The following is a 27,734-nucleotide window of genomic DNA, read 5'->3' on the forward strand; positions in this document are numbered from 1 at the left end:
CTTCTTTTTTTTTTTTTAAAGATATTATTTATTTATTTGACAGAGAGAGATCACAAGTAGGCAGAGAGGCAGGCAGAGAGGCAGGCAGAGAGAGAGGAGGAAGCGGGCTCCCTGCGGAGCAGAGAGCCCGATGTGGGGCTCGATCCCAGAACCCTGGGATCATGACCTGAGCTGAAGGCCGAGGCTTTAACCCGCTGAGCCACCCAGGCGCCCCTCATTCCCTCTTCTTGCATGCTTCTTTACCTATGTTTTTCACTTTCTATATCCTGAGGATCACTCCACAGCACCATATAAAGATTTTCATAGCCGTGTCCTCTGTGGTGTAAATGTCTTCCAGCTTTACTCATCAGATACGTAGTGACACACATCTTGTGTTTCAACGAAGAGAGTTTGCTCTGGTAGCGTCTGTTTCTCTATAGCCTCACCACAAGATTAGACAAGTGTTTGAACTGTTTCTTAATCTTAGCCTTAACTTGGAACCCCTAGAAAACAGAGTCTAAAAGCAGTCCCCGGAAATGAAGGGGTACTCTGCCTGGCAAGCAAGAGTGAGAGAGAGCAAAGGGAGGGGAAGAAAGAAAACCAAATGGGTGGTAGTGAGTTACCCAGCTGGCTACACCCGCTGGCTGCTTGGAGATGGGGTATTTCTTGAGGGGCCGGACAGAGCTATACAATTCTTGGGAATATTGAAGCAGGGAGAAAAGCACAGCAGGAGCAGATAGGATGACAGCAGGCCCTGTCACATCTCGAACAACGGAAGAAAGAACTCACTTTTGCTGCACCGGCAAGGAAAGACTAAGGAGCATTATGAGCAGGAAAGAGACAGGAGGGGAATTTTTAGCAAGATTCCGAGGGAGGGGGGTTTGGGAGCAGGGCACTAGTTGGCAAACGTCACCATCCCACAGAGGAGCACTAGGAGACTGCATGAAACACTGGCTGGGTGAAAGCAGAAGACAAAAATGGACAAAGAATTCATAATTTGGAGAGTTTGGGGGACCCCAGGGAGTCTACGATTGGGCACTATAGTTTGGAAACCTCCAAAATTTTATGCAAATTTTTGTGTCTTAAGCGTGTTTATTTTTCAGAGGAAAGGATTCTTAGATTTCACCTGATTCTTGGACATCTGTGAGCCAAAAAATAATCAGGAAACCCAGCGTCAGTGAGATTCTGCACTCACCGATAGATTTATGTTGTAAATAAGCCTCATTTATGAACTTAGTGTAAGTCTCGGGTGCCTTTCACATCTTACGGCCACGTTCTCTCTGAACTTCTATCCTACTACTTACTGTCTGTGCAGCTCACTTTTACACTTAGCTTGGTTTTTTTAAGTTTCTGTTTTCCTACCCTGTGCTTTTCTTTCTTTCTTTTTTTTTTTAAATTTTATTTATTTATTTATTTGACACAGAGAGAGAGAGAGAGATCACAAGTAGGCAGAGAGGCAGGCAGAGAGCAGACTCCCTGATGAGCAGAGAGCCCCATGCCATGCGGGGCTGGGCTGGGGGCTGGATCCCAGGACCCTGAGATCATGACCTGAGCTGAAGACAGACACTTAACCCAGGCACCCCTACCCTATCCTGTGCTTTTCTTAAAGGAACAAGCCTCATATCACCCTCAGTCATTGTCAGAATATGACCTTAAGGTGTTAAAAGAAACTGTGGCATATTAAACATTTTGAGTTTATTTGAGCAAAGATTGACTTGAACCGGGTAGCCTCCAATCTAGCAGAGAAAAAGGAGCTCTGAGGAGCTGTAGCAAATGAAAGACTTTTACCGCCAGAAGGGAGTGGGAAACAAGGAAGTTACACTGGCAAAAAAGCAGCCTGGTTATGGCAAGATCTTGTTTCTTTAGAGGATGGCGGGGTCTATCAGGCAGATTATCTAAGTCGCTGATAAGGCGATTCCCGACTGACTGGTTTCAGACTCCCCTTCTGGGACAGGCTAAACTCTAATTAAGTCAAGTCTCGGTTTGGCGCTGCAGGGCTGAGCATAAGCGACTCCGTTTGGCGCCTGTTGTCTTGTTTTTAACAAAGGTCAAGCAAAATGCAAATTAAATGAAGTAAAATCTGCTTAAAAACCTGTTGCGCAAAACTCATGTACATATATGGATTAGTTACAACTAAACATATCTCTTCTTTTAGCCCTGGCTGCTGACTAACAACCGAAATAGCTTACTGGTTCTCTGTTGCATCAGAGCTCATCCCAGGAGCATGAAGGCCTTACATGAACTCTGCCTTATTAGACCCTCATTTGAGAAACTGCATTAGGACACAGCTGGATCTGTGTACATTCACATATTTGGAGCAGGAAAAGCAGGGCCTTCAGGGTTTACAGAGTCCAGAGTCCTCATCTTATCAAGCCCGACCCCCCACCTTACTTGGCACAAGAGTTTCCCTTATGTATCCACAATGTCTCCTACTCCCAGCTGTGACGCAGATAACCAAAGGGATCATTCTGAGTTTGTTTGTTTTTTAAATGTATACCATCCAGCTATGCATTGGTAAGACACTCTGAGCAGCTTTGAGAGTTTGCATGAAACACCATGAAATTTATTGCTTCGGGGCTGGGACTTGCCTTTTGAGCATTTAAAAAATATTTTATTGTGTGTGTTAGTTATTTTTCAGAAAAAGACCAAACTTTAGCTTTGATCTGTCTATACTGTGACCTAGAAATTCAACTTAGTATTAGCCTCATTTAGGTAAAAGACAAAAGCGTGGAGCCATGTAAAGGTAAAAGTCTGGGATAGAGGAAAACTTCTTAAACACCACTGAAAAGTACATTACAAAGAAAACACCTTCCTTTAAAAAGGGATTCCTATTATTGAGATGGGAGCAGAATTACAAAATTTACTGAAAGGAGTAATATTCTCTGTAAACTCCTGCTACTAGTAGAGCTGAGTATCTTTGAGTGGGAACCTTAATATTTTTAAACAGCTTTAGTGAGGCATAATTTACATACCATAAAATTTGCCTCTTTTAAATCCAGGAAGCTGTACTTTAAATAAGTCATTATATGCAATAGTCACAAGAGCTACTTCTGTCTGTACAGTAGTGCTTCACGTGGAGTCAATACGGTGACTATTTTGTTGTTATTTTACTTATTTATTTATTTAAAATATTTTATTTATTTATTTGACAGACAGAGATCACAAGTAGGCAGAGAGGCAGGCAGAGAGAGAGGACCAAGCAGGCTTACCGCTGAGCAGGGAGACCGATATGGGACTTGATCCCAGGACCCTGAGATCATGACCTGAGCCGAAGGCAGAGGCTTAACCCATGAGCCACCCAGGGGCCCCTTGTTGTTATTTTAATAAGAAGATCTCAAACATTGGTCCCAATTTTGATAAGAAAGATTTAGAATCCTGTAAAGAAACTTGTCAGAGGTGTGGTTCCCATTGTACGTGATTAATCAAGTCTATTAGTTATTCAACTCAAGGCTCTTAAGTTAGACTGTGAGAAACAGCTTTCCACCCACACAGGAATTGATGAAACCCCCAGGGTTTGTGTTATGAGGCAAGTTACTTCCAATTTGGAGAAAATATGAAATGTCAATTGAAGTCAACTTCATTAAAAAAATTAAGAATAAATGAACAGATTACATCCTGCAGCTAAAGAGATATTTAACACTTTTGTTACCTTACCTATATCATTAGCTGCTTTAAAATTCATTTCTTGCTATTTAGGTTCTGGAGAGAGCTTTCATCCTGGAGTTAGAACATTTGATTTTGGGGCCTGCTGTACTACTTTTTTTTTTTTTTAAAGATTTTATTTATTTATGTGGCAGACAGAGATCACAAGTAGGCAGAGAGGCAGGCAGAGAGAGAGGAGGAAACAGGCTCCCCGCCAAGCAGAGAGCCCAATGCCGGGCTTGATCCCAGAACCCTGGGATCATGACCTGAGCCCAGGGCAGAGGCCTTAACCCACTGAGCCACCCAGGCGCCCCCCTGCTGTACTACTTTTAAAGTGCTGGTTTATCCTCTTGATTCACTTGCAATCTCTGAAGCTTACTTTCCCATCCATTAAATTGGGACTAGGATATTTGCTGCGACTAATTTAGGTAGGTGTGATTATATATTATATTATATATATTATATATAATTATATTATATATAGATGTGATTATATATATTATATAATGGAAATAATGTATGCAAAAATGCATGCAAAAATATAATATAGTATATATATACTATATTATATATAGGTGTGATTATATATATATTATATAACAGAAATAATGTATGCAAAAATGCTGCTGTGTAATTGTATGGTATTACTTTTGTTACCACAAATCAAGAAAATTTTATATATTACTCAAAATGACCTGCAAATAGTTTTTAAGTGTCTATCTGCACTTGACACTATATTTTCCAAGATAAACACCTGTGGCTTTTGAATGGAAACAGGCCCTTTATTCCATATGGAATAATGACGAGTTGGAGTGAATTTCTTACGTGGTCCTTCAATTTCCTCTACTTTCTTACTTTTACTTCCATTCTTTATTACTATCAGTTTACTTATTATCACATTAAAAGATGACAAAAACACCTCGTAGAGGACCTGAAGAATGACCACATTTCTTTAGATTAAAGTGAGGTAAATTTGTTTTTTTGAATAATTAAGCTTAGTTAAATAGCAAATTAGAACGCATAAGTTGCAAAGCAAACCTAAAGATTTCATTAAAGATTGTAAAGAAGTAACAATAAAATCATAATGGTTAAGCTAATTCAAACATATATTTCTTTATGACGGTGGCGTCGCAACCCTCAGGTTTTGTCCATGGCCTTCAGCACATTACACATTTTTTCTTCACAAGTTTCCCTAAAATTCAGCTAATATTTTTAATTTACTGATCAGCACATTAAATGACTTGGACATTCCAAAACACACCAAGACTTTTCATTCTTGTTTTGGATTAATTTAGATTTGATTCCCCACTGACCTTCCTCCCACAATCATAATTGGTAGGTCATAATATCCCATGAATATTTCTCTGTAATATCTTCTAAATTAATTCTTTCCTTTTTTATGGCTATTTCTTTTTTTTTAAAGATTTTATTTATTTATTTGGCAGAGACGTATCAAGAGAGGGAACACAGCAGAAGGAGTAGGAGAGGTAGAAGCAGGCCTCCCATGGAGCAGAGAGCCCGATGTGGGGCTCCATCCCAGGACACCAGGATCATGACCTGAGCTGAAGGCAGACGCTTAATGACTGAGCCACCCAGGCACCCGTGGCTATTTCTTAAAACCAGTCCCTTCATAAAGTGCTTAGGTTTTCCAAAACTGTCTCCTACTGATACTCCAATATAGCCATGCTATAAGAGAATGTCGACAGGATTGCCTCTACCGTGGCTTTTTCCTGCCCAGAAACTGCTTCTGTCTCATTCTTGAGAACAATCAAATCTGTTATCTATCACATCAAATCTGTTATCTATCATGTCGATTTCCCATCCTCCTATACTTCATGTGTCCCATTTCTTATAGCTAATCAATTACAATATTATGTTTAGTCAGTTTGGCTTCCTGCTCTTGATCATCATGGGGTCACCTTGCTTGTTCCTACATTTGCACTTGTGTTTAGGACCCTTGGAATGAAGATTACTTCAACCTTTTCATTGAATAGCTACTCATTGGTTCATGAACTGAACAAATAATTCATGATGCCTATTCTATGCTGGGCAGCTCTTCAAGGTGTGAGGGATACAATGGTAGAATGAGAGAACAGGCCTATTGTTGGGGAAAATAACATGTAAAAAAGCAAACAAATAAAATTTGAGAATAATATTTATGGAGAAAATAAAATGTGATGACGTGAGAGAGAATGAATGGAGGGAGGGATAGTTTTGGGTTGATCTAAGGGAGCATCTTCCTGAGGAGGTGATAAGGAGGCAGCCAAATGGAGACTAATGGCCCTGCTGGAAGACACAGTGTACCAGTCTAGAAGCCACAATGTGTTGGGTGTATTCAAAGGACAGAAGCCAACTAACTGGACTTGAGCATACTGAGGGAATAGGAAAGAAGGTCCAAGAGGCTGCAGCGGCCAGATCATGGAGGGCCTTATCGGTTATGGTGGAGGCTTTAGATTTTATTCTACATGTCCTAAGAAATTACTGGAGGGTAGTTTTGGGTAAGACATAGGAAGATCTAATGACATCTCCTCTCTACCTCTCTACCCGTACCACCTGTACCACCTCCCCTCTACCTCTCTACCACCTCCCCATCTGCTTCCCGCAAGGAAGCCTTCCCTCACCAACTCAGTGCATCGTAATTAGCAGTCGTTTGAACTTTGCACTTTGCTTTTGGTTATTTTCTGGTGAGGAGGTGGGAAAGAACTGTTCAGGGAAGGTAAGGGATTCACGTAGGTGGTAAAAAACTGGGTGCTCTTCTACCCTTGTCTTCAGAACCCCTTGATATCAGAACATCAGGGGATGTTCTGATATCTTACTTCCGGAATTGCTCTGCAGGGAGCTAGCTTAGTGGCCTTCTGACATGCCCTGTGGGACAATGTTGACCGATGACTTTGTGGCTGTCTCAAATAGGTGGAGAACAGCTACGATGTAAGAAACTGAATTGAATAGCTTGAGTGGAAGAAATGGAAGGACGTACTGCTTACGTCCTCTTTCTTTGGCGTATTCCCAGAGCACCCTCTCACGCTACATATGCACGGGGAGGTGCTCAAGAAAAGAGGTTCCTTACAAGACAACACTCATCGTTCTTCCCACTCAATAGGTCGTTTTCTTTCATACTAACGTAGTTTGGAAGTCAAATCACACAGCTTTGAGAGGGTCCACCTAGCGAGGCCCTTTCTGACAGAGCTCAAATCCAAAGATGAAAGCGAATCTGATAGGCAAACCCTTGATGAACATTTCTGGTAACACTCTCAATGCTATGAATTTAAGATTCTTTTCCATGGTGTCTGGAATGAGATGTAGTGGCTCATTTCCATTGTTTAAAAGAATTGAGAAGATGGCATAAATGTTGCACGGACCCTTCCCAGTTGCTTTTATCCGTCGCCCAGTCACCTAGGAAGTCCACATAAAAACATTTTGAATGTGAGCATCGGTGTGGGTTTCTAGTGTGTATGAGTGGAGTGCTGCTTAGCACGCAAATGACCTACTAGTTTCTTAATAATGTCATACTTACTAAGCAGCAGATCTACCCTCTATGCATGTCCCACCGTTGGCACATTTCATTAAACTGCAGGGAGAAGCATCGCACTGGTTAACGCTGCGCCCTGCAGTCGGGTGGCCCTCAGGGTCTCCCAGGCCTTGGAAATGGCCCTCTTCAGTGCGAACTTGCACAGTGAAAAATGCAACCTTGGAGAAAGACAAAAATACTTCATATTAAAACACTGGAAGAAACAGAAAAACAAGAAGAGAATTTTTAAAGAAGCATTTGTTTCATGATAAAGTAATACATGTCAAATTTTAAGAAAAGACTATAAAAATGTAAAAACACAGAGAAGCACAGAGAGAAAAATAAAAAAAATTGTATACAATATCAACACTATAGAAAAGACAATTTTTAAAAAATATTATTTATTTGAGAGAGAGAGAGAGTGAGCAGGGGTGGGGCAGAGGGAAAGAATCTCAAGTGAGCCGGCAGCCTGATGCCCTGAGATCATGACCTGAGCTAAAACCAAGAGTCGGCCACTCAACCGAATGAGCCACCCCTTGCTCCCAGAAAAGACAATTATTAACATTTTGGTATGTATTATATGCCACTAATTATTAACACACTAATTATTATACACACAGCAGTTTTTCTATGGTTAGCTGTATTTTCTTATAAACAGAAATAGAATCCTGCATTAAATTCTATAATATATAGTATTCCAAGCCTTTGTATAGCATAAATAACACTAACCCTTTTTTCATAGCATTAACTATTTTTAAATGATGGCCTACTGTTGTTTTATATAATATACCTAGTTAACCTTCAATTATTGGGCAATTGACTCATTGCTACTTTTTTGCTATTAAAAATAATGCTATGATTAACATTATAGGGATATTCTTTGTGTATTTGCTAATTATTCTCTTAGTATTATTTCTCAGCAGTAACACTACTAGCACAAAAGATAGGGATGCTCTGAAGGATGTCCCAGTGTCATAGATATTTTGCACAATTTTACTTCCCCCACTCACTACTGGAACATCTGCTTCTTCATAATCATCCCATGCAAGAGATTGTTGTGTTTCCTTTTAAAATGAAATAAAGAATAAAATTTCCTTTTTCTATTTTTAATTGGGGTTGAAAACCTTTTAATAAATTTATAAGCCATTTGTATTTCTTCCTTTTCATTTGTTCATTATGTAATTTTCCCCCTCTATTCACCACTTTAAACATTAATTTGGAAGACCTGCTTACATAATGAGTGTATTAGTTGTTTTCCTATATTGTTAATACTTTCCTCAGTTTAATATTTGCCATTTAGTTTTGCTTATGGTGAAGCTCTTATTTTTTTATGTAGAGAAGTTTGTAATTTTTATGTTGTCTCATTTCTCTTTTTTTCCCACAAGGACTGGTCTCTGCATATATCCTTAGAAAGGTCTTTCCCAGGTATACACTGAATGATCTTACTGATACATGGAATCTAAATAAAGTCTAGCTCATAGAAGCAGAGTGGAATGGTGGTTGCCAGGGGCTGGGAGTAGGAGAAATGGGGAGAGGTTAGTCAAATGGTACCAACTTTCACTTACAAGATGAGTAAGTCCTGGGGATCCAATACACAGCATGTGCCTATAGTCAATAATACTGTATTATATACCTGAAATTTCCTAAGAAAGTAAATTGTAAGTGTTCTCACCGCACATACATACAAGGTAGCCATGTTAGATGATGAATGTGCTAACTTGACTGTAGTACTCTTTTCACAATGTATATGGATTCCAAATCATAACATTTTACACCTTAAATACATACTATTTTATTTGTCCATTGTATTCAGTAGTGCTGGGAAAAGAAAGATCTTCAATACCCCAAGATTAGGAAAATATAATCAAAAAGGGCAGTTCCACAAAGACTTTATATGCAACTGTTTGGGACACTGAAATGTGTTACAATTTTACTCCTCTCCCGCAACACTTACAGTTTAAAGTATTTTTAAATCAATATGGTTATCAGTCATAAATAATGTCTTTAAAATGAGAAAATAAAGGCTAGACTAGATTTTATTTTTGAAACTTCCATGCTAAAAGCATGGAATCATTCCTCATGGTGAAAAAGATGGGCTCAGTTTTGAAAGGTCAAGGATTTACTTTCCAACTTAATTTCCACTGGCATTTTCACTGACGAGCACCACTCTCAGCAGGCACTGATATTTTCTTATTGTGAGAGAACAATGATGTCCTGCCTCAGATTTAACCTTTGTTATTTCTCCAAGTCCTGCCATCTGCTATTACACAAAAAAAGCACTGCACAAAATGAAGAAATTAATGAATGCCACCGGCTGTATACAGAATAACCTGGTAACTTAATTAACAAAGCAGGGTTTCCCATGCTTTTTGCAGAGTGAAATGCACTCGGCAGAGAGCAGAAGTGTGAGTATAGAATGGAGTCAGGTGGGTCTGGGTTCAGTTGTAACCTCTGCCACACAGTGGGTAGCTGATCCAAGCCTCAGTGCCAATCTTTGTGCTTTTAAAATGGGGACAAGAATAACTATCCTATGAATTAAGAGGAATGGGGTAATATCCATAAACTGGCTAGTATAATCCTTGGCAATTAGCAGGTGGCATATTCTACTGTCTTCCTGTCTCAAGACCTTTACTGCCTTTATAAAACTTTTTTTCTTTTTAGCAAAAATTGAGCTTTTTGTACTTTTTAATAATCATGCACTGAAAAAAAACTTGCAAATGACTATAACAAATATTGAATTCTGAAATGTTTCATTTAAAACCACTTCTCCTTTGTATGGATAAATGAAGTGCTTTTGTTATGAGGAACTGCTGAAATAGATTTTTGGCTAAAAACATGGCAATGCTATATTTAGAGAAACATTTGGCTAATACAAATAGTTAAATGTGTTTATTTTACAGAGAGATGCTTCATGTCAGTCAACATATGCAGTTTACGGGCAATGACAGTGGAAGCCATATGTAGAAATATACTGTATATTTTCAGTCCTACTAACACAGCAAAGTATAATCTGCTTAGTATCACAACATGCAGGGGCGCCTGGGTGGCTCCATCGGTTAAGCCTCTGCCCTTGGCAGAGGTCGTGACCTCGGGTTTCTGAGATGGAGTCCAGCATTGGACTCCTTGCTCAGCAGGGAGCCTGCTTCTCCCTCTGCCTCTGCTCCTCTCCCTGCTTGTGCTTGCTCTCCCAAATAAATAAGTAGATAAAATCTTAGGAAAAAAAAAAAAAGTTTAGCACCACGCACCACGTATTTAATACATACTTCCTGCAAATGGTAAAGTACTTATGATAAAGACTTGGAAGACATCAGCTGCGTGTATCACATAAGTGATGGCATTTTTTGGACAGTAAGAAATACTTAAATTGTTGCAATAAATCCTTTCTCCCCCTCACCTGTGTTCTGGTTTTGAAAAGTATCATGCCATTAAAAAGAGAGAGAGAGAGAAAGCTGAACTAGCAAGAAACTGACCATACTGACAGAACAGTGTGTTTTAGTTGGAATAACATGTTCTTTACAGTGTTGTCGATGAATCTGAATCTATTTCATGCCCACTCTAGTATTCAGTTGAGTGATAGATACTTAGTAATGCTGGTTTCAATGAATCCGAGCTGCTGTAACACTAGAATAGTAGTTAGCTGGGACGGTAGATTTCCCTGTATTCACACTGGCCGAGAGTAACTTCTGGTTCTACGTTAGGACTAAATAGGTCTGTCAGTGAAAGCAACAGATCTTGGAACACTGATGAACGTGAGGGACCTTCTTCACATAAAAATGCACATGGTGGGGGGCACCTGGGTGGCTCAGGGGGTTAAGCCACTGCCTTAGGCTGGGGTCATGATCTCAGGGCGTCAGGCTCTCTGCTCAGTGGGGAGCCTGCTTCCCCCTGCCTCTCTGCCTACTTGTGATCTCTCTCTCTCTGTCAAATAAATAAGTAAAATCTAAAAAAAAAAAAAAAGCCCATGGGCACATGCGCAATTATGGGTGTGGTTTCAGAAGACTCAAGGACCCACTGAATCCCATCCAGGAACCTCAAGCTGAGAACCCTGCCTCTTGGGAAGTGATGTAACTTTGGAGAGGAGGGTGGAATTCTTACAGCAGGTGAGAGAGTAAGGCCTTCTCTGTCTGGTTTGCGTTGATTATTCTGGATAAGCGTTAAATAACCTCAAGATCTTCATAAGTATTAAAGGTTATAGGGAAGTAATGGCTCAGTAGAAACCATTTCCAGAACAAAAACAAATGGGCTTTATCAACAGTAGGGATTTATATTTTAGACAGGGAACTTCTGGATTGGAGTCATTTATCACTAGTGTTTATAAAAATATGAAAACCTAAATCATATACTCTTTTATTATGTGTAATCACCACTCTAAAGCAAATGTGGTAACCTTAGTCTATTTATTAAAAATTTTCATGAAACTCTGCATATGTTTTGTTATGATTAATTCCAAATTGAGGGAGGCTTATTGAAATGCAAATTTTATTTATTTATTTATCAAAATGCAAATTTTTAGATTCCGTCACAGATATTGTGATGAGGTTGTTCTGGCATAGTGTCCAGAAATCTATATTTAAGGGAATTAATTATCCTATATCCTTCTTTACAGACAGTTGTAGTGGGTCCTGCTGTGATCCAGTTGTGATGGTACACTGGCAACAAGTATCCAAAGTTTTCAGAACATAGAGAATGTGTGTTAATAATGGACGAGAGGCAGACAGCAGGGAAGGATTCAAGAGACAAGTGATAAGATTAGGGGTTTTCAAGGTCATGGAACTTCCAAGAGACTGGATTAAGAGGCATTTGCTGTGACAGCCTGCCCAAGACTTAGATACCGAGAACCCTGGCAGCTGACGTGGTTCCAGGTGTGTGCAATCCTAGTGTTTCGGTCAGAGGAAGGACCCGCCGTGTGCTTGCTGCACTCGGCTCCCCGACACACTTATGGAGAAACTGACAGGTTTGGGGAGAGCCTCTGTTCTCATTAGCAAGGTGTACAGAAAAATTCATAATACAAGGGAGAAAATTACACAAGAAAACCACAGCAAGCACTGGACTTCAATAAATCTGATTATATCAAGTCCAAGGACACACGATAGAATTATAATAACATAAACATATATCGGGTGTTTATCATGCATTAGTTTTGGGGCTAAGCATTTACTATAATTATTTCACTTAATTGATTAACTCAGAAGAACCCTATGAGGTAGATATTTTTCTCCTCTTGAGGAGAAAAGAGAAGGAAATGGAAGCTCAAAGAGTCTGAGTGGCAGGCTACAAGTTACATAGTGGCTACGTGGCAGAGCCTGAATCTGAGGACGCCCCGACTCCAGAGCCTGCTCCTAACCGGTGTCTACACGTGTAGTGGAGAAGGAGAAGCCAGTGTCTGCGAGGAGCTGTGCCCCGTCCCACCAGCAGCACCGTCATCATCGCCAACGTGAAACAGTCCCTGTAAGCCAGGCGCCAACCCTGTGCTCTCTTGGCATTACCTCAATTTCAGAACTAGACAGGAGAGAAGTGCTGTTCTTACTCCATTTGACAGGTGAGGCACAGTGAGGCACAGGGAGGTGACTGGCCAGGGTCCTGAGGCTTGTAGGTGGCAGAGCTGGGGAGCACACCCCAGCTGGTTGCTGGGTTTTGAAGTCCACGCTCTTATCCCTATTCCTGGAGTGTTTACGTAAGCGTGGTCTGTGAATAAATGACAGCAAGGTTTGATGACCCCCCCCCCCCGCCCCCAAGGTCTCCACTTGCTAAGGGGAAGACGCGCATCTTTGTATTCATAAGTTTACCCATCCTTTTTTCTTGAATATAGTGTTTTTCAGAACTCATTGATTTGTCATGCCCTTACAGTCCTTTCCAGATGATCTCCTGCTCTGCAAGAACTTTCGGGTTACTACATTGATCACAGCGCCTTAACACGCTTTAAACTCTTCTGTAAGACACCCTTCTGAGACTCAGCACTGATTCCGTATTCAAGGAAAAAGTTTCCTGGACAGCCTGGGCAGACGAACTCATTTAACCGGAAGATGACCTTGTATCATGCGGGTTAGCTGTGTTGCTTTTGTATGTTTCCCGTACATGGGCTCCTGCATCCGTGTTTTGGCAGAAGTCAGGGAAGGTGGGGAGAAGGATGCTGCCAGGCAGGCAGAGGACTCAAGTGCCTGAAACGGCTTCTTTTTTTTTTTTTTTAGAAGATTTTTTTTTTTTAAAGATTTTATTTATTTATTTGACAAACACAAGCAGGCAGAGAGGCAGGCAGAGAGAGAGAGAGGAGGAAGCAGGCTCCCCGCTGAGCAGAGAGCCTGATGCGGGGCTCGATCCTAGGACCCTGGGATCATGACCTGAGCCGAAGGCAGAGGACTCAACCCACTGAGCCATCCAGGTGCCCCCCTGAAATGGCTTCTGATGGCAACTCCTGTCCTGCCGAGATGTGCCTCACACCCTGCTCCCTATTCCTGGACCTCTGCCAGAGAGTAGGCTGGTCGCGGGCGGGTGGCCGAGGACAGTATAACCAACAGTTCCTTGAGCAAATATTCTGAGACTAGGATCCGTCAAAAAGCTTATTTTCACCAAATGCACTATATAATAACTCAACGCATGTCTTTATCTCACCACTCTACTGTGAATCAGCTTTATGGGAGAAGGTCTGAGTATATTTCCCCTTCTGAATACAGAGAGACAGACCATGGCAATACAATCACTTGTTCAAGCACAATGTTCCCCCTTAACCCTCTTGACTTGTGGGCTACACCTCGGTGGTATGGATCAGTTAGCAGCAGTCGTCTTTTACCTGGACATCAAGGGTGTTCCAAAGTTAGTTGGAGTTTCAGTTTTTACTGTGACTCCGTGAGGTTTACCCTGCTTGCCCTATATTAAAAAGTGCCCTCTCTCTCTCTCTCTCTCTGTGTATATATATATATATATAAATTAGAGGCATCTGGGTGGCTCAGTCAGTTGAGCATCTGCCTTTGGCTCAGGTCATGATCCCAGGGTCCTGGGGTCCAGTCCTGCCTCGGGCTCTCTGCTCAGGGGGGGAGTCTGCTTCTCCCTCTCCCTCTATCACTGCCCCTACTTGTGATCTCTCTCTCTCCCTGTCAAATAAATAAATAAAATCTTTAAAAAAAACTTAGCCATGCCCCTGATTCCCCCATATCATGCTCTATTTTTCCTTTTTCCCCCTACAGAATTTGTCAGCTTATACTATTTTCTTATAGTATTTTTACTTACTCCTCATATTCAGTGTTTATTGTCTTTATGCAACTGGAATGTACACTCACAAGGGCAGGGATCTTTGTTTTCTTCATTGAAACACATTACACACATAGTACATAGGTAGAAAGTGATGAACAGTGACTGAATGCTTTCTATTAAAATCAAATTTCGATCAAATCTCAGAAAGAAATCCATAGTTCTGGTTTTGGAATGAGAAGTACATTATTTAAAGGTTTTTCCTGACTCAGAATTTGAAACGGGTAGGTAGAACGTAAAACCATCCATGCCTTACCTTGAAAGCCATTTTTAAAATCGGCTCCACTGGGTAAGAGATCTGGTGTATATTCACTGTAGCCACCTACATAAAACTGACTGACGACATTGAGACCAACCAGTCTTCCCGGGGAGATGACGGATTTATTTTTATGATCATCTACCTTCAAAAGGAAAAGAATTCAAAACCTATTAAAAAAGGAATTAATTCCCCAGGGTGAACTGTTAAGATACTGTTTTGTTATTTCCCATTAACTTGGCATGAAAAATTCACAAAGACCTGAATTTTGGAAAAAAAAAACAAAAAAACCTCACCACTCTATTCTTTGCTTCTCTGCTGGTGTCTGTTACCATGGATATATTAATATAGCAGTCATGGTTTTGCATTTCAATCAAAATCACAGTTCTCCAAAGATCAGGAGCTAGCATCCCGCTGGTCTCCCTCCACCTAGCCTTGGTCCCTCCCCTTCCTTTCTCAATAGAGCCACCAGAGTCATTTATCAAAAAAAGTCAATTGACTGTGGTACCCAATCCCCCTTAAGTTTTTCAGTAGCTCCCCATAGCTCTTGATAAAAATCTAACTTTCTGGGGATGCCTGGATGGCTCAGTTGGTTAAGCGTCTGCCTTCAGCTCAGATCATGATCCCGGAGTCCTGGGATCGAGACTCTGGGATGGAGCCCTGAGTTGGTCTCCCTGCTCAAGGGGAAGCCTTCTTTTCCCTCTCCCTCCCCCCCGACTCATGGTCTTCTCTCTCTCTCAAATACATAAATAAAATCTTTTTTAAAAAATCTAACTTCTTAGTGTGGCGTCTAAGTCTTTTGATAATACAGACCTGGTCTACCAGTTAGCCACATCTTTTGCTCCTCCCTACCTAAAAAGCCACACTGAACTACTCATGTTCTTCAAGTCCACACTGGCCTCTGTTGTTGTTCTGAACTCCCATTTATTTGCAGTTATGCTCAAGCATCACCTTTTAGGGGGAGCATTTCCTGAGCCCTCTCTCTCACCTTTTCCACATTAGTCATCCCCCTTACTTATCCTCATACCACCTAATGGTATGGGCATTTTCTGTGGGCCTCAGCTGTGGGCATTTTCTGTGAATTGTGTGGGGCAGGCAACATGGGCCTGCTGCCTCTGGCCTCTACTGCACAGATCCGATGGCATATGGTAATGCTCAGCAAAGCTGCGGGGCGGAAGAAGGGATGATATTTTACCTTTAGCCAACCCATCCGGAAGAACCTCCCCAGACGGACGGTGTGGATGGCGAGGCTCAGATCGAGGGGATCACTGCTGATATTGGCTGTGCCCGATCCCAAGTTGTAAGTGTAAACCACACTGCCATTGTGTAGACCCACGGCCAGGAAATCATCGCCATTCAACCCTGGGATGAGAAGAAACGTGTGGGGCATGCTTGCTGAGAGAAAATTCAGGAGTCTAGTCAGCTTTGCTTCATCGTCCAGTTCTGAGGCACAGACCAGGAACAGGAACAGAACAGAACAGAACAGGAAGTTATAACGGACGTGCAGCCTCTCGTCCACGCTCAGGTATGTGTGCATCTGGTTATTGTTAGTCACACGCCCAGAAACTGTGTGAACACTAGAAGTTTTTCTTTGAAGCCATGAGGGTTCTCGTCAACCCAGAAGCATGATAAATACCTAAAAGTTGGGATTAAAATCTCATTTTTGTCTGAAGGAAATTCAGTGTGCACTTCACAACACATAGAACGTGATCATACAGTTGAACTGCTCTGATAGTTCAGAAGACTCAAAAGATTGCGATAACTAAGCTTCAGCTTTGAAATTCTATGATTTGAAGTTTTAAAAATGTTATTTCCATAATTGCTCAGGATACGTTATGATTGTTCTATTATAAAAGCTCTTGACCATACCCCTAGGACCACTTAAAGGTGGGTTGTTTCTGTGTTCCCCAGTCTCATTCTCCCTCCATTAGCTCAGGACCCCCCATGGAGAACAATGAATTGCAAGACCCAGAACATCCAGGATACAGCTGATACAGACCCACGGCGAAAGGGGAAGGTGGCTGGGAAAGAACCAGCATCAGACACGAGAGGAGGGTCCTGGCAGTATGCCTGGTGCCATTAGAAAGATTGGAGATGGTCAATGGTGTCATTCCCAGCAGGTGGGCCGAGCATCCCCAGGTCAAGGCAGGGTTTCTTGAGTTAAGTGGAGACAAGAGACCTGTCCACAGGGAGGAAGGACCTAACTATATCATCCAGTTTCTGAAAGATGTGGTTGTGGACATTAATACTGAAGTTTTCAGGTAGGAAACTAAGGCAAGGATTTCTGGTCAGAGGAGGAATAGGAGGCCTGATAGAAGTAAGAAGTTTCATCAGGAGGCAAAAAGTAGAAGCGACTCCTTGGACATGGACAAAGTTTGTTGTGAATGTGCACAACCTCCTTTTCCTACATTTCTCTGGGCAATGTTGTGTTCTCCCTTGGCTTCTGTTATTAGGCTAAGCAAGGTAAAGGAGAGAAAGATCTGGAGGTTTCTAGATAGTGTAAAGAGGTGGGCTTCCTAAGGCACTGGAAAGTGGAAGACATATATGTAGAGATACTTGAATCTGCCTGTGCTTTTCTAATGGGTCTGCCATGGGCCTTGAGCTGGGTTGTTTTGGAAGCTGCTTAGGTGAGTGTGATGTGCAGCCAGGGTTGAGGCACTGTGTTACGCACCATCCGTGTTGGGAACTCATAATACATCTCGTTCTCTCTCAGGTGATCTCTTCCCTCTCTGTACTGGTGGAACAGCTTAGGTGGGTTATACACTTAAAATAGGAAGAATTTAAGTTATACACTTAAAATAGGAAGTAACTTCAGGAAGGCAGTTTGGCAGAAAGGAGAAAAACCATTAGAAATTGAAGTCTTTTAGACAGTGGTTGGACTTTAGAAGCCAAAGGGAGAGAGGGCTGAAGAAAGAATTGTAAGAGCCTCTTCCGTGGGCTGTGAATGGGGATCTTTTTTGAGGAGTTATAGTGGGCATCTGCATGGTCTTTTCAACTGTTCACACTCTTGGAACGGAGATGTATTCTGCCAGTGGATCTGGTGATAGGAGAGCAATTTATGTGAGACATATCCTTTTCTCCTTTCTGTTCTCTTGCCATTACTCCTTCCTCAAGTCATCAAAAGCCCGTGTCATGCCAAGAACAACATGATCATCAAGGTCCTCCAGCCTGGCTGAGAGGAGATGGGAAGTTGGTCTCAAATGCCACAGGGATCAGAGGAAGAGCAGCGGTGGGGGCGGTCATGATGACAGGGCGGGAAGGACAGTTAGGAAAATGCAAAAGAAAGTGATTTTTGAGTTGGTTTCTGAGCTAACCCTCAAAGTGACAAATGAGAAGTTAGCAGGTAGATGAGGAAAGGGAAGGTTCTGAAGAGGGCTGGTCAAAGCAGAGGGGGTAACATCGCAGTAGAAGCAGAGGAGACAGACGGAATGCTTCCAGGACTGCTGGGGGCTGGGCCTGGCTGGCATTTAGTGTCTGTGGCCTAACGAGCCATATCCTTAAGGCCAAGTCTACTGCAATGAATGAGACGCTCAGGAGCCATGAAAGGATTCTGAATGGGAGAATTATAGAAGTTTTAGATTTTATTTACTTATTTTTAAAATGTTATTTATTTATTTTTTAGAGAGAGATTGAAAGAGAGAGAGAAGGAAGGAGGGGCAGATGGAGAGAGAGAGAGAGAATCTTAAGCAATCTCTCCACCCAGCACGGAGCCTGACGCGGGCTCGATCTCATGACCCTGATCACGACCAGAGCCAAATCAAGAGCTGGACACTTAACTGACTGAGCCACGCAGGTGCCCCTAGTCTTAGATTTTAGAAGACTCTCATAGCAATGTTGGGGGCAGAACGGAGGCAGATTTGGAATTTCCCTGGAAGGTGGTTCCAGTGACTCAAGAGAAGAGGTTAAGGTCCAAATCAAGGTAGAGGGAGAGGGGATAGAGGAAAGATGAGGGTCGTTTGTGTGTGATCTGGAAGGAAAACCTGAAAAGACAGATCAGTCTGGAGGAATGAGTTGAGGGAGAGGAAGAGCTGAAGGGGGTCCAGAGAGTCTGGTTTAAAGAACCAGGTGGAATGACTGGGTCATTTATGGAGACAGAAGCCTTGGCAAGGGGCAGGGAGGGGAGAGAGGCTGACGTCAGTTTATGGATACACCTGCCTACAGGACTCCTGTCCCGGAGCACAGAAGTAGGGATGCACAATAAGCAGATCCGGGGAGCTAATCAAACTGCCAAGCAGATGATCACTTCTTATTTACAAACCACGGGTCCACCCGAGTAGTGTTCCTCTTCTCTGCCACACCTTCCCCTCTGGACTTTTCCTCAGTGGTAACCCCTGACCATGAGGGATGGAAGAGATAGGAGAAAGGAAAGCCGCGAACTACAGAGCCGGTGCCTGGAAGGTGCACGTTACTTCAGGGAGCTGGCAGTGCTGTAGGAGGAGCTTGTCAAAAATACGTTTTAGATTGACCTTACCCCCCGTGTGAGACTCTCTGAAGCCAGGGCCTGGAAATCTATTTTAACAGCATCCTCAACCGTTTGTTTATGAAGCCTGACTAAAATTAATAACTTTAGGAGGCGAGGGCACATGACCCATTTGTCACCCAGGGCTTCATGTTCAGAAGGGCCTCATGCTTGGTTTAATGCTCTGTGTTTTTTTTTTTTTTTAAGATTTTATTTATTTGACAGACAGAGATCACAAGTAGGCAGAGAGGCAGGCAGAGAGAGAGGAGCAAGCAGGCTCCCCGCTGAACAGAGCCAGATGTGGGGCTCGATCCCAGGACCCTGGGACCATGACCTGAGCCAAAGGCAGAGGCTTTAACCCACTGAGCCACCCAGGCGCCCCGGTTTCATGCTCTGTTGTCACTTTTTGAATTTCTCCGAACTGTAAGTTGAAGGTGAAGTCCATGGGACCACAGAGCATGACCGAGAACAGGGGCGATACATACATACAAATGCATGTCTGTTGTTTCTTGCCACCCCACTCACAGGTAGTGTTTGTGACTAGAATCCCCCTAGTACTGCGAGTTTGCCGAGACTCCAACTGAGCACGACATAAGTGTGTTGCGTGTAAAGACTGCGTAGGTGTGGTGCTGACCCCAAGAGGATATGCTTTCCGCTTGAACCACAAACTTGCTTCAGGCTCAGAAAGGCTCAGAAATCTGGAAGATGGAGGAGGCTTAGCATTCCTTTCTAACTCTCATTACTTCTCTGCATTGGCTAATCACTTACACTGGAAGTGGAGACCTCGCGGGAAGGGAAAGAGAGGGAAGTCCGCAGATACCTTTCTTTTCAGTCCTTCCTTACTCCACAGCGAGCCGAGGGGAGAGAGTGCTGATAGAATGTCGGTGTATCAAGGAGTGAAATGAAGACAGTTGACTTAATTTTGTGCAGCAGCTCTCGTGTTCTGATAAGAAAGAAGTATCCAAGCAGGTACACGATATAAATACCAATTGTGTAGTTTTGGTGATATGGGTTAAATGCTCGGATATTTGCATTTTAAACTGGCATCTCATGATATAAAAATGAATGATAAAAGTCATGTTAATAATTTAATATTTTACTTAACGTGGACTGACATAAATAGCAACTAAAAGACACCATAAAAGGTGGAGCGGCCACCGAAGGAAAGAAGTGCTTTCAATACTTTTGATGGCATTTTTTCTTTGCTTTTTGAACAAGAAACCCTGAATTTTCATTATCCGACGGGCCCCACAATCATGTAGCCATGCCCGAGGGGGCCCTTTGTTGCCTTCATACAACAAACTGGGAGGGGAGAGCAATGAAAACGAGAGTGACCTGTGCCTCTGAGGCTGTCGGGAGGCTATGTAGGTCGATGAGATGCTGAGCTTGTGGAGGCAAATCTGCCTCAGGGTTTGTCGGGTGACGCTGAGGCACATGACTGCCCGGTAAAGGTCACCTCGCTGCTGGGGTCAGAGCCTGCCTCTGAAGTCAGCCTCATGCCACAGCCTGTGCTCCTAACCACTGCCCCTGTAGCAGAGCAAGAGAAGCTCGTGTCTACCAGAGCTGTGCAAACACCACCAACACTTCCTGAGGGTTCCTTGCTGAGGAGTAAGGGGAGTAATGACATCTCTTAGGAGTTTTCCAGGGATTAAGTGATGTTTAATATCTAGGTATCATCACAGTGCCAACCTAGCACCTGGTAGGTTCTCAATAGATGCATTTTTTTTTTCTTTTCCCCTTGACTATGGCCTTACCTTAGCTTTGAGTATCTCGTCTTCTTCTCCTGCTTCATTAATACAAAGGCTGGGAAGCAGATATTCCTGACCTGCAAGCTGGAGCACGCATCTGCTTCCAGTTAACATTTGGGGTCGGGGACAACCGTGAAATTTCTCATTTTTCTTCTTCTTAAAGCCGTAGCCCTGATTGCTTCAGTGTGTTCGTCTGATCTAACTGAAATATTTTGGAGGGCCAACCATGGAGGTGAAGTGAAGTGACTTGAAGGTATGGTCTGTTAGCATCTGTTCATATGTCCTATGTCGCTTTCCTGTAATTTACTGAAGAGAAAATTTCTTGCCTTAAAGCACACAGTAATATGAACAATGCCATATTTCAAACAACCACCACTAACTGCATTCTCAAATTAAGTGTTTGCTTACAACATTGTTCTGTGAGTAGCTTTGAGAAATATATGGGCAATTTCTATTTTTACATTTGTTGATTCACAAAGTTACAGATGATATTGGGCATTTATACTGTTAGAGATTTTTAGTGTTTGACACTGAGTTTTTTCATGAAAAGAACTGGAACTAAGCTCACTTGGCATGCAGAACACAAAGCCACAGCGAATCTTAATGAAACCAGGCTTAGGAAGAAGATTTTCAGACAAAGCAAGGAATATTTGTTGGATATTACTTAGGAGCTGGTGCTAAGAAGGAAGGATTTAGCAAGATTATGTTGTGCAAGTGGTAAAGGGGGATGAAGGAAACAATAGGAGATGACTTTGGGTGAATAGTAGTTAAGAATAACAAGATCCAGGAAGTGAATAAAAATCCCTTTAGGATGTACAGGAAAACACACACACACACACACACACAAAACCCAAACAAACTTGGGCTCTCATTGGCTAGAAAGAAGAGTCTTACTCAGTTCTACAAATATTGTTACACAGAGAGCTTTGAAGTGGGTGTGTGGTGGTGAACCATATTTAGCGTTGTAACAACTCATAATGATTCTTACAGATCTCATGGGGGAAGATGATGAGATGCTGTGATCAGAAAAGCATCCGGCTTCATAATGAACAGAACAGTGGCTTAGCAACAGAAGCAAGGACTCAGTCTGAGTGAAGAAGGGTATGGTGGCCAAGGTAACAATGATAAATAATGGAAACAAAGGAACCCTTGTGCTCTGTGGGTGCGAATGCAAACTAGTGCAGGCACTGAGAAAATCAGTATGGAGGTTCTTCAGAAAAACTAAAAATAGAGTTACCACATGATCCAGTAATTCCACTAGTGGGTATTTATCCAAAGAAAATGAAAACACTACTTTGAAAAGACACATGCATCCCTGTGTTTATTGCAACACTATTTACAATAGCTGAGATACGGACATGTCCATTGATATATGAATGGATACAGATCATGCATCACACACACACACACACACACACACACACACACACACACAGGAATACTACTCAGCCATAAAAAAGAATGAAATCTTGACATTTTCAACAACATGGATGGATCTAGAGGGTATTATGCTCAGTGAATAAAGTCAGGCAGAGAAAGACAAATGCTACATGATTTCAGTTATATGTAGAATCTAGAAAACAAGACAAACAAATGAAAGAAGCCAAAACAGGCCCTTAAATATAGAGAAGAAATCGGTGGTTACTGGAGGGGAGTAATGAGGAGATGGGCAAGATGGGTCAACAGGAGTGGGAGGTGCAGGCTTGCCATGATGGAATGAATAAGTCACTGGGATGAAAGGTGCAGCATATGGAATCCAGTCGATGGTTTTGCCATAGTGTTGTATGGTGACCGACGGCATCTACACTGTGGGCATAGCATAGCCTACAAATCGTATGAATCGCTATGTTGCACACCAGAAACTAATGCAGCACGGTGTATCAACTATACTTCAATTAAAACAAAATGGAGACAAGGTGAAGGATGCCGCCATGGATATTCTGGAAGGAAAGATCAAAGAGGTTGAATTTTACTGGCTTTGTTTGTTTGTAGTTTGTTTCTAAACCTAAGGGTTTGAGTATTCATACCAGCAGTTCTCCAACCTGGTGGGACCATATCAGTATAGCCTCTGATTAACAGGCATGTATGGAATTACAGGACAGGAAGGGGAAATCCGTTATACAGGAGGGAGGGAGGGTACCAGAGGCGTCAGACAGTCATCCCAGGAGAAATCACACAGGTCACTTTGGCCTGAAGGAAAAAGAGAGAAAGACAGACAAAGAGAGAAAATAAGTAGACCTTGGCAGCACCCCAGGACACCCTATAGTGATTGTAATGGATTTTTTATGAGGAAAAAAAAATGCAAATTCAGTAACAGTAATTAGAGTTGGTCTTATGAGCTTCACCTTGAAGGAACGCCTGGACAAGAGTAGCTAGTGGTTGGAACCATTGTTTCATCAACGAAGTCCTTAAAGGAAAGAATAATACTCATGTATAAAAGAACTAATCCAAACCTATGCATCGGAGAGAACTTCTGGAGAAGCTGTCCTGCTGTTTCTCCCGCTGATCCTGGTCAGTCACTGTCTGTAGTACATCATAAAGATTCACATGCACGTGCTCTCACTTGGTCTGCTTAGAGGGATACCCCAGAAATCAGAATCACTGGCCTGGAAAGAGGCAGAAGCTCGTTCTCAGGTGCCTGGTAAGGATTCAGAACTGTCAGAAGGTTGTTCCTGGGTTGCTCTGAGGGGGCATACTGGAATCTAAAATGTGTCTAGAGACAGTGCCCTAATATTCCTGTGTATTTCAGCGCTCACCAGGCTTAAAGGTTATTATTGAGACTTTTAATGTCACCGAAGCATGATAATTCCTGTTCAGCTGTCCAGCAATCTTTTAATTCCAATAGAAAAAAAAAAACCTTCTGAAGAATGAAATTTTGATTTATAACTACAGAAAGAGTGAACGTGATTTGTTATTATTTCCTCAAACTGTTCTTCCAATATGGTAAAGTATTATCATGTATTACATCTAATTTACCTCTCTAAAAATGATAATGTACTTGGGACCCAAGGAGATAAGCAGTGCCCCAGGTGTCACAAAGACACGAGGGTTCAATCTTGCGCTCTTTGCTCATTGAACGTCTGGCTGCTCATTTCCTCTTCTCTCTCTCGTGAAAAAAATGGTGATGATAACACTAACACAGGATTGTCTCTAGCAATAACATAAAGTGGATTTTTCCTCTCCCTTCTTACTTTCGTGTCCTGAAGGAAAGAAAACATGGGAGAGGAGCCACCAAGATGATGCTGTGACTTTCTGGTCCACCGAACCCCGAGTGGTGAATGGCTCCTGATGACGGGTGCGAGTTCTCTTCTGAAAAGCCCGTCCTTGTGTGCAGACACTTTGTCAGTATATTTGACTATTACTCCGGGGCCTATAAAACTTTTAGATTTCTGAAAGGAGGAAACTCTTTTGACCAGATATTCTTGACATTGGAATACAATGATGCTGACACAGAGACACCAGGATAAACAGAACTAAGCTTTAGTTGACTATTCAAATGTTCCCGAGAAGGCAGAGCTGGTTTTCAGAGGGTAAACTGAGTTAGATAGGAGTGAAGAGTTAGGCAGGTGTGAGTGATTTCAGGAAAATAATGGGAGCAGCTTATGAAATCAGAATCAAAGCTAACGTGAAGCAAAGCAAAAATATAGCTAGCTTGATGTGTGAGAAATAAGATCCAAAAGAACGAAAGTCTCCCCTACCAGAACAATACGTATGAAGCGGCACAGGATTCTAGACACTCAAGCCATTTTACTCCATATTCAATGATGGTGTCTGCTTTAGTGGGTGCTAAACTAAAATTAAGATGACTGGAGGTTTGGGGGCGCCTGGATGCCTCAGTCAGTTAAGCATTCGACCCTTGACCTCAGCTAAGGTCTTGATCTCAGGATCGTGAGTTCACACCCCATGTTGCTACTTAAAAAAAGAAAAAGAACGAAAAAAAGAAAAAGAAAAAAAAAGATTGGAGGTTTTTGAATGAGCTCTTCAGGAGCATACACTCTCGGTTTGTCTTAAGATCTGTAATGTACAGCTTCTCTCTCTTTTAAAAAGATTTATTTATTTATTTATTATTTATTTATTTATTTTAGAAAGAGAGAGAGAGTGGGCGGAGAGGCAAAAGGAGACGGAGAAGCAGACTCTCTGCTGAGCGTGGAGCCCCACACAGGACTTGATCTCATGACCCTGAGATCGTGACCTGAGCAGAAACCGAGAATACAGGTGCCCCGTACGGTACAGCTTCTCAGCATAGTGGCAAACTTCCAGCTTCCTGTTCAGTTAGATACGACCATTAAACTAAAGATATTCTAGAACTTCGAAAGCATCCGAACCATACTCAGCCGTGTCCACGATGTTTCTTTGGTAGCCATGGTGTACAATGGAGACCATGTAATCTCTACTTCGGGAGATCAAGTGATCAAAATGCGAGCAAGGTAAACCCACTGCTGTTTGTGGTCAAGGCAAGGTGATGCCCTGGTGCCTCCAGCTGTGCTGGTGAAGAGGCAGCGAGGGAAGGCGACAGTGACAACAAACGCAATGCTGTGCTCAGAGCACATGAGAATGTCATAAACCACCTTTCCCGAGGCTACATATGGCCCGTATTTTTCTATGTTTTGAACAGAAAGCGCTGAGACTACAAAAAGTAGGGAGATCTGGGTCTCTCTTGCTGTGGGCTATCAGAGATGAGATCATGACAATAAGGGACATAAGCACCAGTGGGTGGGTCCGCTTGAATTTCCATCAGGTGCTCACTGGAGGTGTAGAACAAAGAGTGAGAATGGGGGCTGGTAGGTGACGGATTTGCACTTGGCTCCTCCTCTTTTTTTTTTTTTTTTCCTCTCCTCTGGATGTTCTTCTATGAGATCGAGGTTATGCCTATTGAACTATACATAAATGAACATTCCCTTCCACACTTAAAAAAAAAAAAAAAAGGGAGGGTGCCTGGGTGGTTCAGTCAGTTAAGGGTCAGACTCCTGATTTCGGCTCAGGTCACGATCTCGGGCTGGTGGGATCAAGCCCTGTGTTGGGCTCTGCGCTCAGGCAGAGTCAGCTTGAGGGTTTCTCCCTCTGCTCCTTCCCCTGCTGGCATGTATGCTCTCTCTCTTTCTAAATAAATAAATAAAATCTTAAAAAATTAAAAAAAATAAGTAAAAAGGGGGGCAGATTTGCAAGGATCTATATATTTTTGTCGCTTCAACTCCATTTAATCACTGGTCAAATGTGACAATTCTCATGTATTTCTCGTCAGTAAAATGACTTAGTTTAACTTTTTTGGGACAATCTTAAGAGTTCGAATTATTTAATAACTTAGACAACTTTGACACTACAGTCCTGGTTATTTAATTTCACAAAGACTAAGATTTGATAGTTTTGAGTTTTTCAGGAAGAAATTCTCTCAATTTCTAGTCACTCTGATGTGATTATGGAAGAAAATAATGAACATTTTTCATTGGAGAAAATCTTGGGTACGAGCATACACTGTCAATTACGTTACAAAATGCCTCAGTACTGTGAAATTGGGAAATGTGTTATATTACGGATTTGGCTACAAACTGCTCTCCCATTCATCAGGCATCTTCCTTCTGCCCGATCTGAAGCAAGGCTCCATAAAGAACAGGCTGAGCTGATTGGATTTTGTGACACGCCCCCCTTCATTTTTCTTTTTCTGTACTATAGATGACATTCATTTCATTTTTTTCCCCCAGAAAAACATCAGGCTCTATTTACGTGGTCTTATTTCTGTTACAGTTAATAACCAAGGGCTTCAAGTCAATAAGAAGTTATTTGGCATGAAATATGAGGTAACCTTTCATAGTTAATTACTGCAGCAGAGGAGACCTACACGCTAGGGACTGACAGAAAGCTAAGTGCACAAAGCACTTAGTACATAGATCAAGAAAGCAGGAAGTTACAGATTTTTTCTGATTCTATCACTGTATTATGCCTTTATAATATGGGCTAATGTTGAGATTTTAACTTATATTTCAATGATGCGAACAGAGACACACGTGCCCCTCCCCCCTTTATTTAGGTCCTACCTTCTCCCCTGCCATCCACATCGATCTCGATCTACAGTATTACAAGCTAACCGGGACAGTCTGTCTTCAGAGAGCCTTTCAGTTAGTGAAAGAATCAATAAGTATGTAATTATTGATTTCTCACACAGTACCAATCCTGTGAATGATGCAGTTGGGGATACAAAAGATATGAAACGCATGGATGGTCTAAAAGGAATTTAAGATGAATCTTGCCGAGGGGCGAGATTCAGATTAGAAATCGCCAGTATTCTAGTGTTTTTGATTTATGAATATGGTACCTTCATATGACTTGATAGTTGTGATTGTGAATAACAAAGCAGTATATAATTATTCTGGGATATAAACTGCAAATTACGGGACATAAACTAGAAGTTGTACATAGGCTTTGTGTCGATAGCTATAAGGAGCCCCGAATTCATCAGAGGATGTTGGGTAGAACTGGGAAAGGTAAAGAGAACTGGGTCGGGCATTCCAGGCGAGAGGAAGGGAGAGTGAATGGGGGCAAGTAAACTGGCTGCTTACACAGACGTCGGGCTGGGGACTCGCGGGGGCCCAGGCTGGGAAAGGATGGGAACGGGGATGCTGGCGGGGCTGCTCTCGTGCTAACCATAGAGGACTGGTGGAAATGGAAGGCACAGAATGAGAAACATGCTAATGGAAAGAAATTCCCTGAGCCTTCTCCTTGGATGAGCATTCTGCTTTCTGAATTCCATCTTCTGTGTCAGTTACGCGTCTCTTCTCATTCAGCGATGTCTATGTTCCCGGTATGCATTAGACGAGTGGTGGAAGCTGTGTGCACCAGACACGGCTTCTTAGCTCTAATGTAGGGCTAAAGTATCAAAATTTTGCTACCAATTCAGACTCC

At 42.2% G+C, this 27,734-nt stretch overlaps 1 protein-coding gene across 1 annotated transcript in view; it reads right to left on the minus strand.

Moving 5' to 3' along the window:
- EYS (eyes shut homolog) overlaps positions 1-27,734 on the minus strand; it is a 1,714,887-nt gene that overhangs the window by 34,418 nt on the left and 1,652,735 nt on the right. The window contains 3 exon segments of the mRNA XM_046006082.1: positions 7,136-7,308; positions 14,617-14,775; positions 15,826-15,992. Of these exon segments, the coding sequence (XP_045862038.1) occupies positions 7,136-7,308; positions 14,617-14,775; positions 15,826-15,992 (499 nt within the window).

The sequence above is a fragment of the Meles meles genome, chromosome 5 (assembly GCF_922984935.1).
Source record: "Meles meles chromosome 5, mMelMel3.1 paternal haplotype, whole genome shotgun sequence".
Taxonomy (NCBI): Eukaryota; Metazoa; Chordata; class Mammalia; order Carnivora; family Mustelidae; genus Meles; species Meles meles.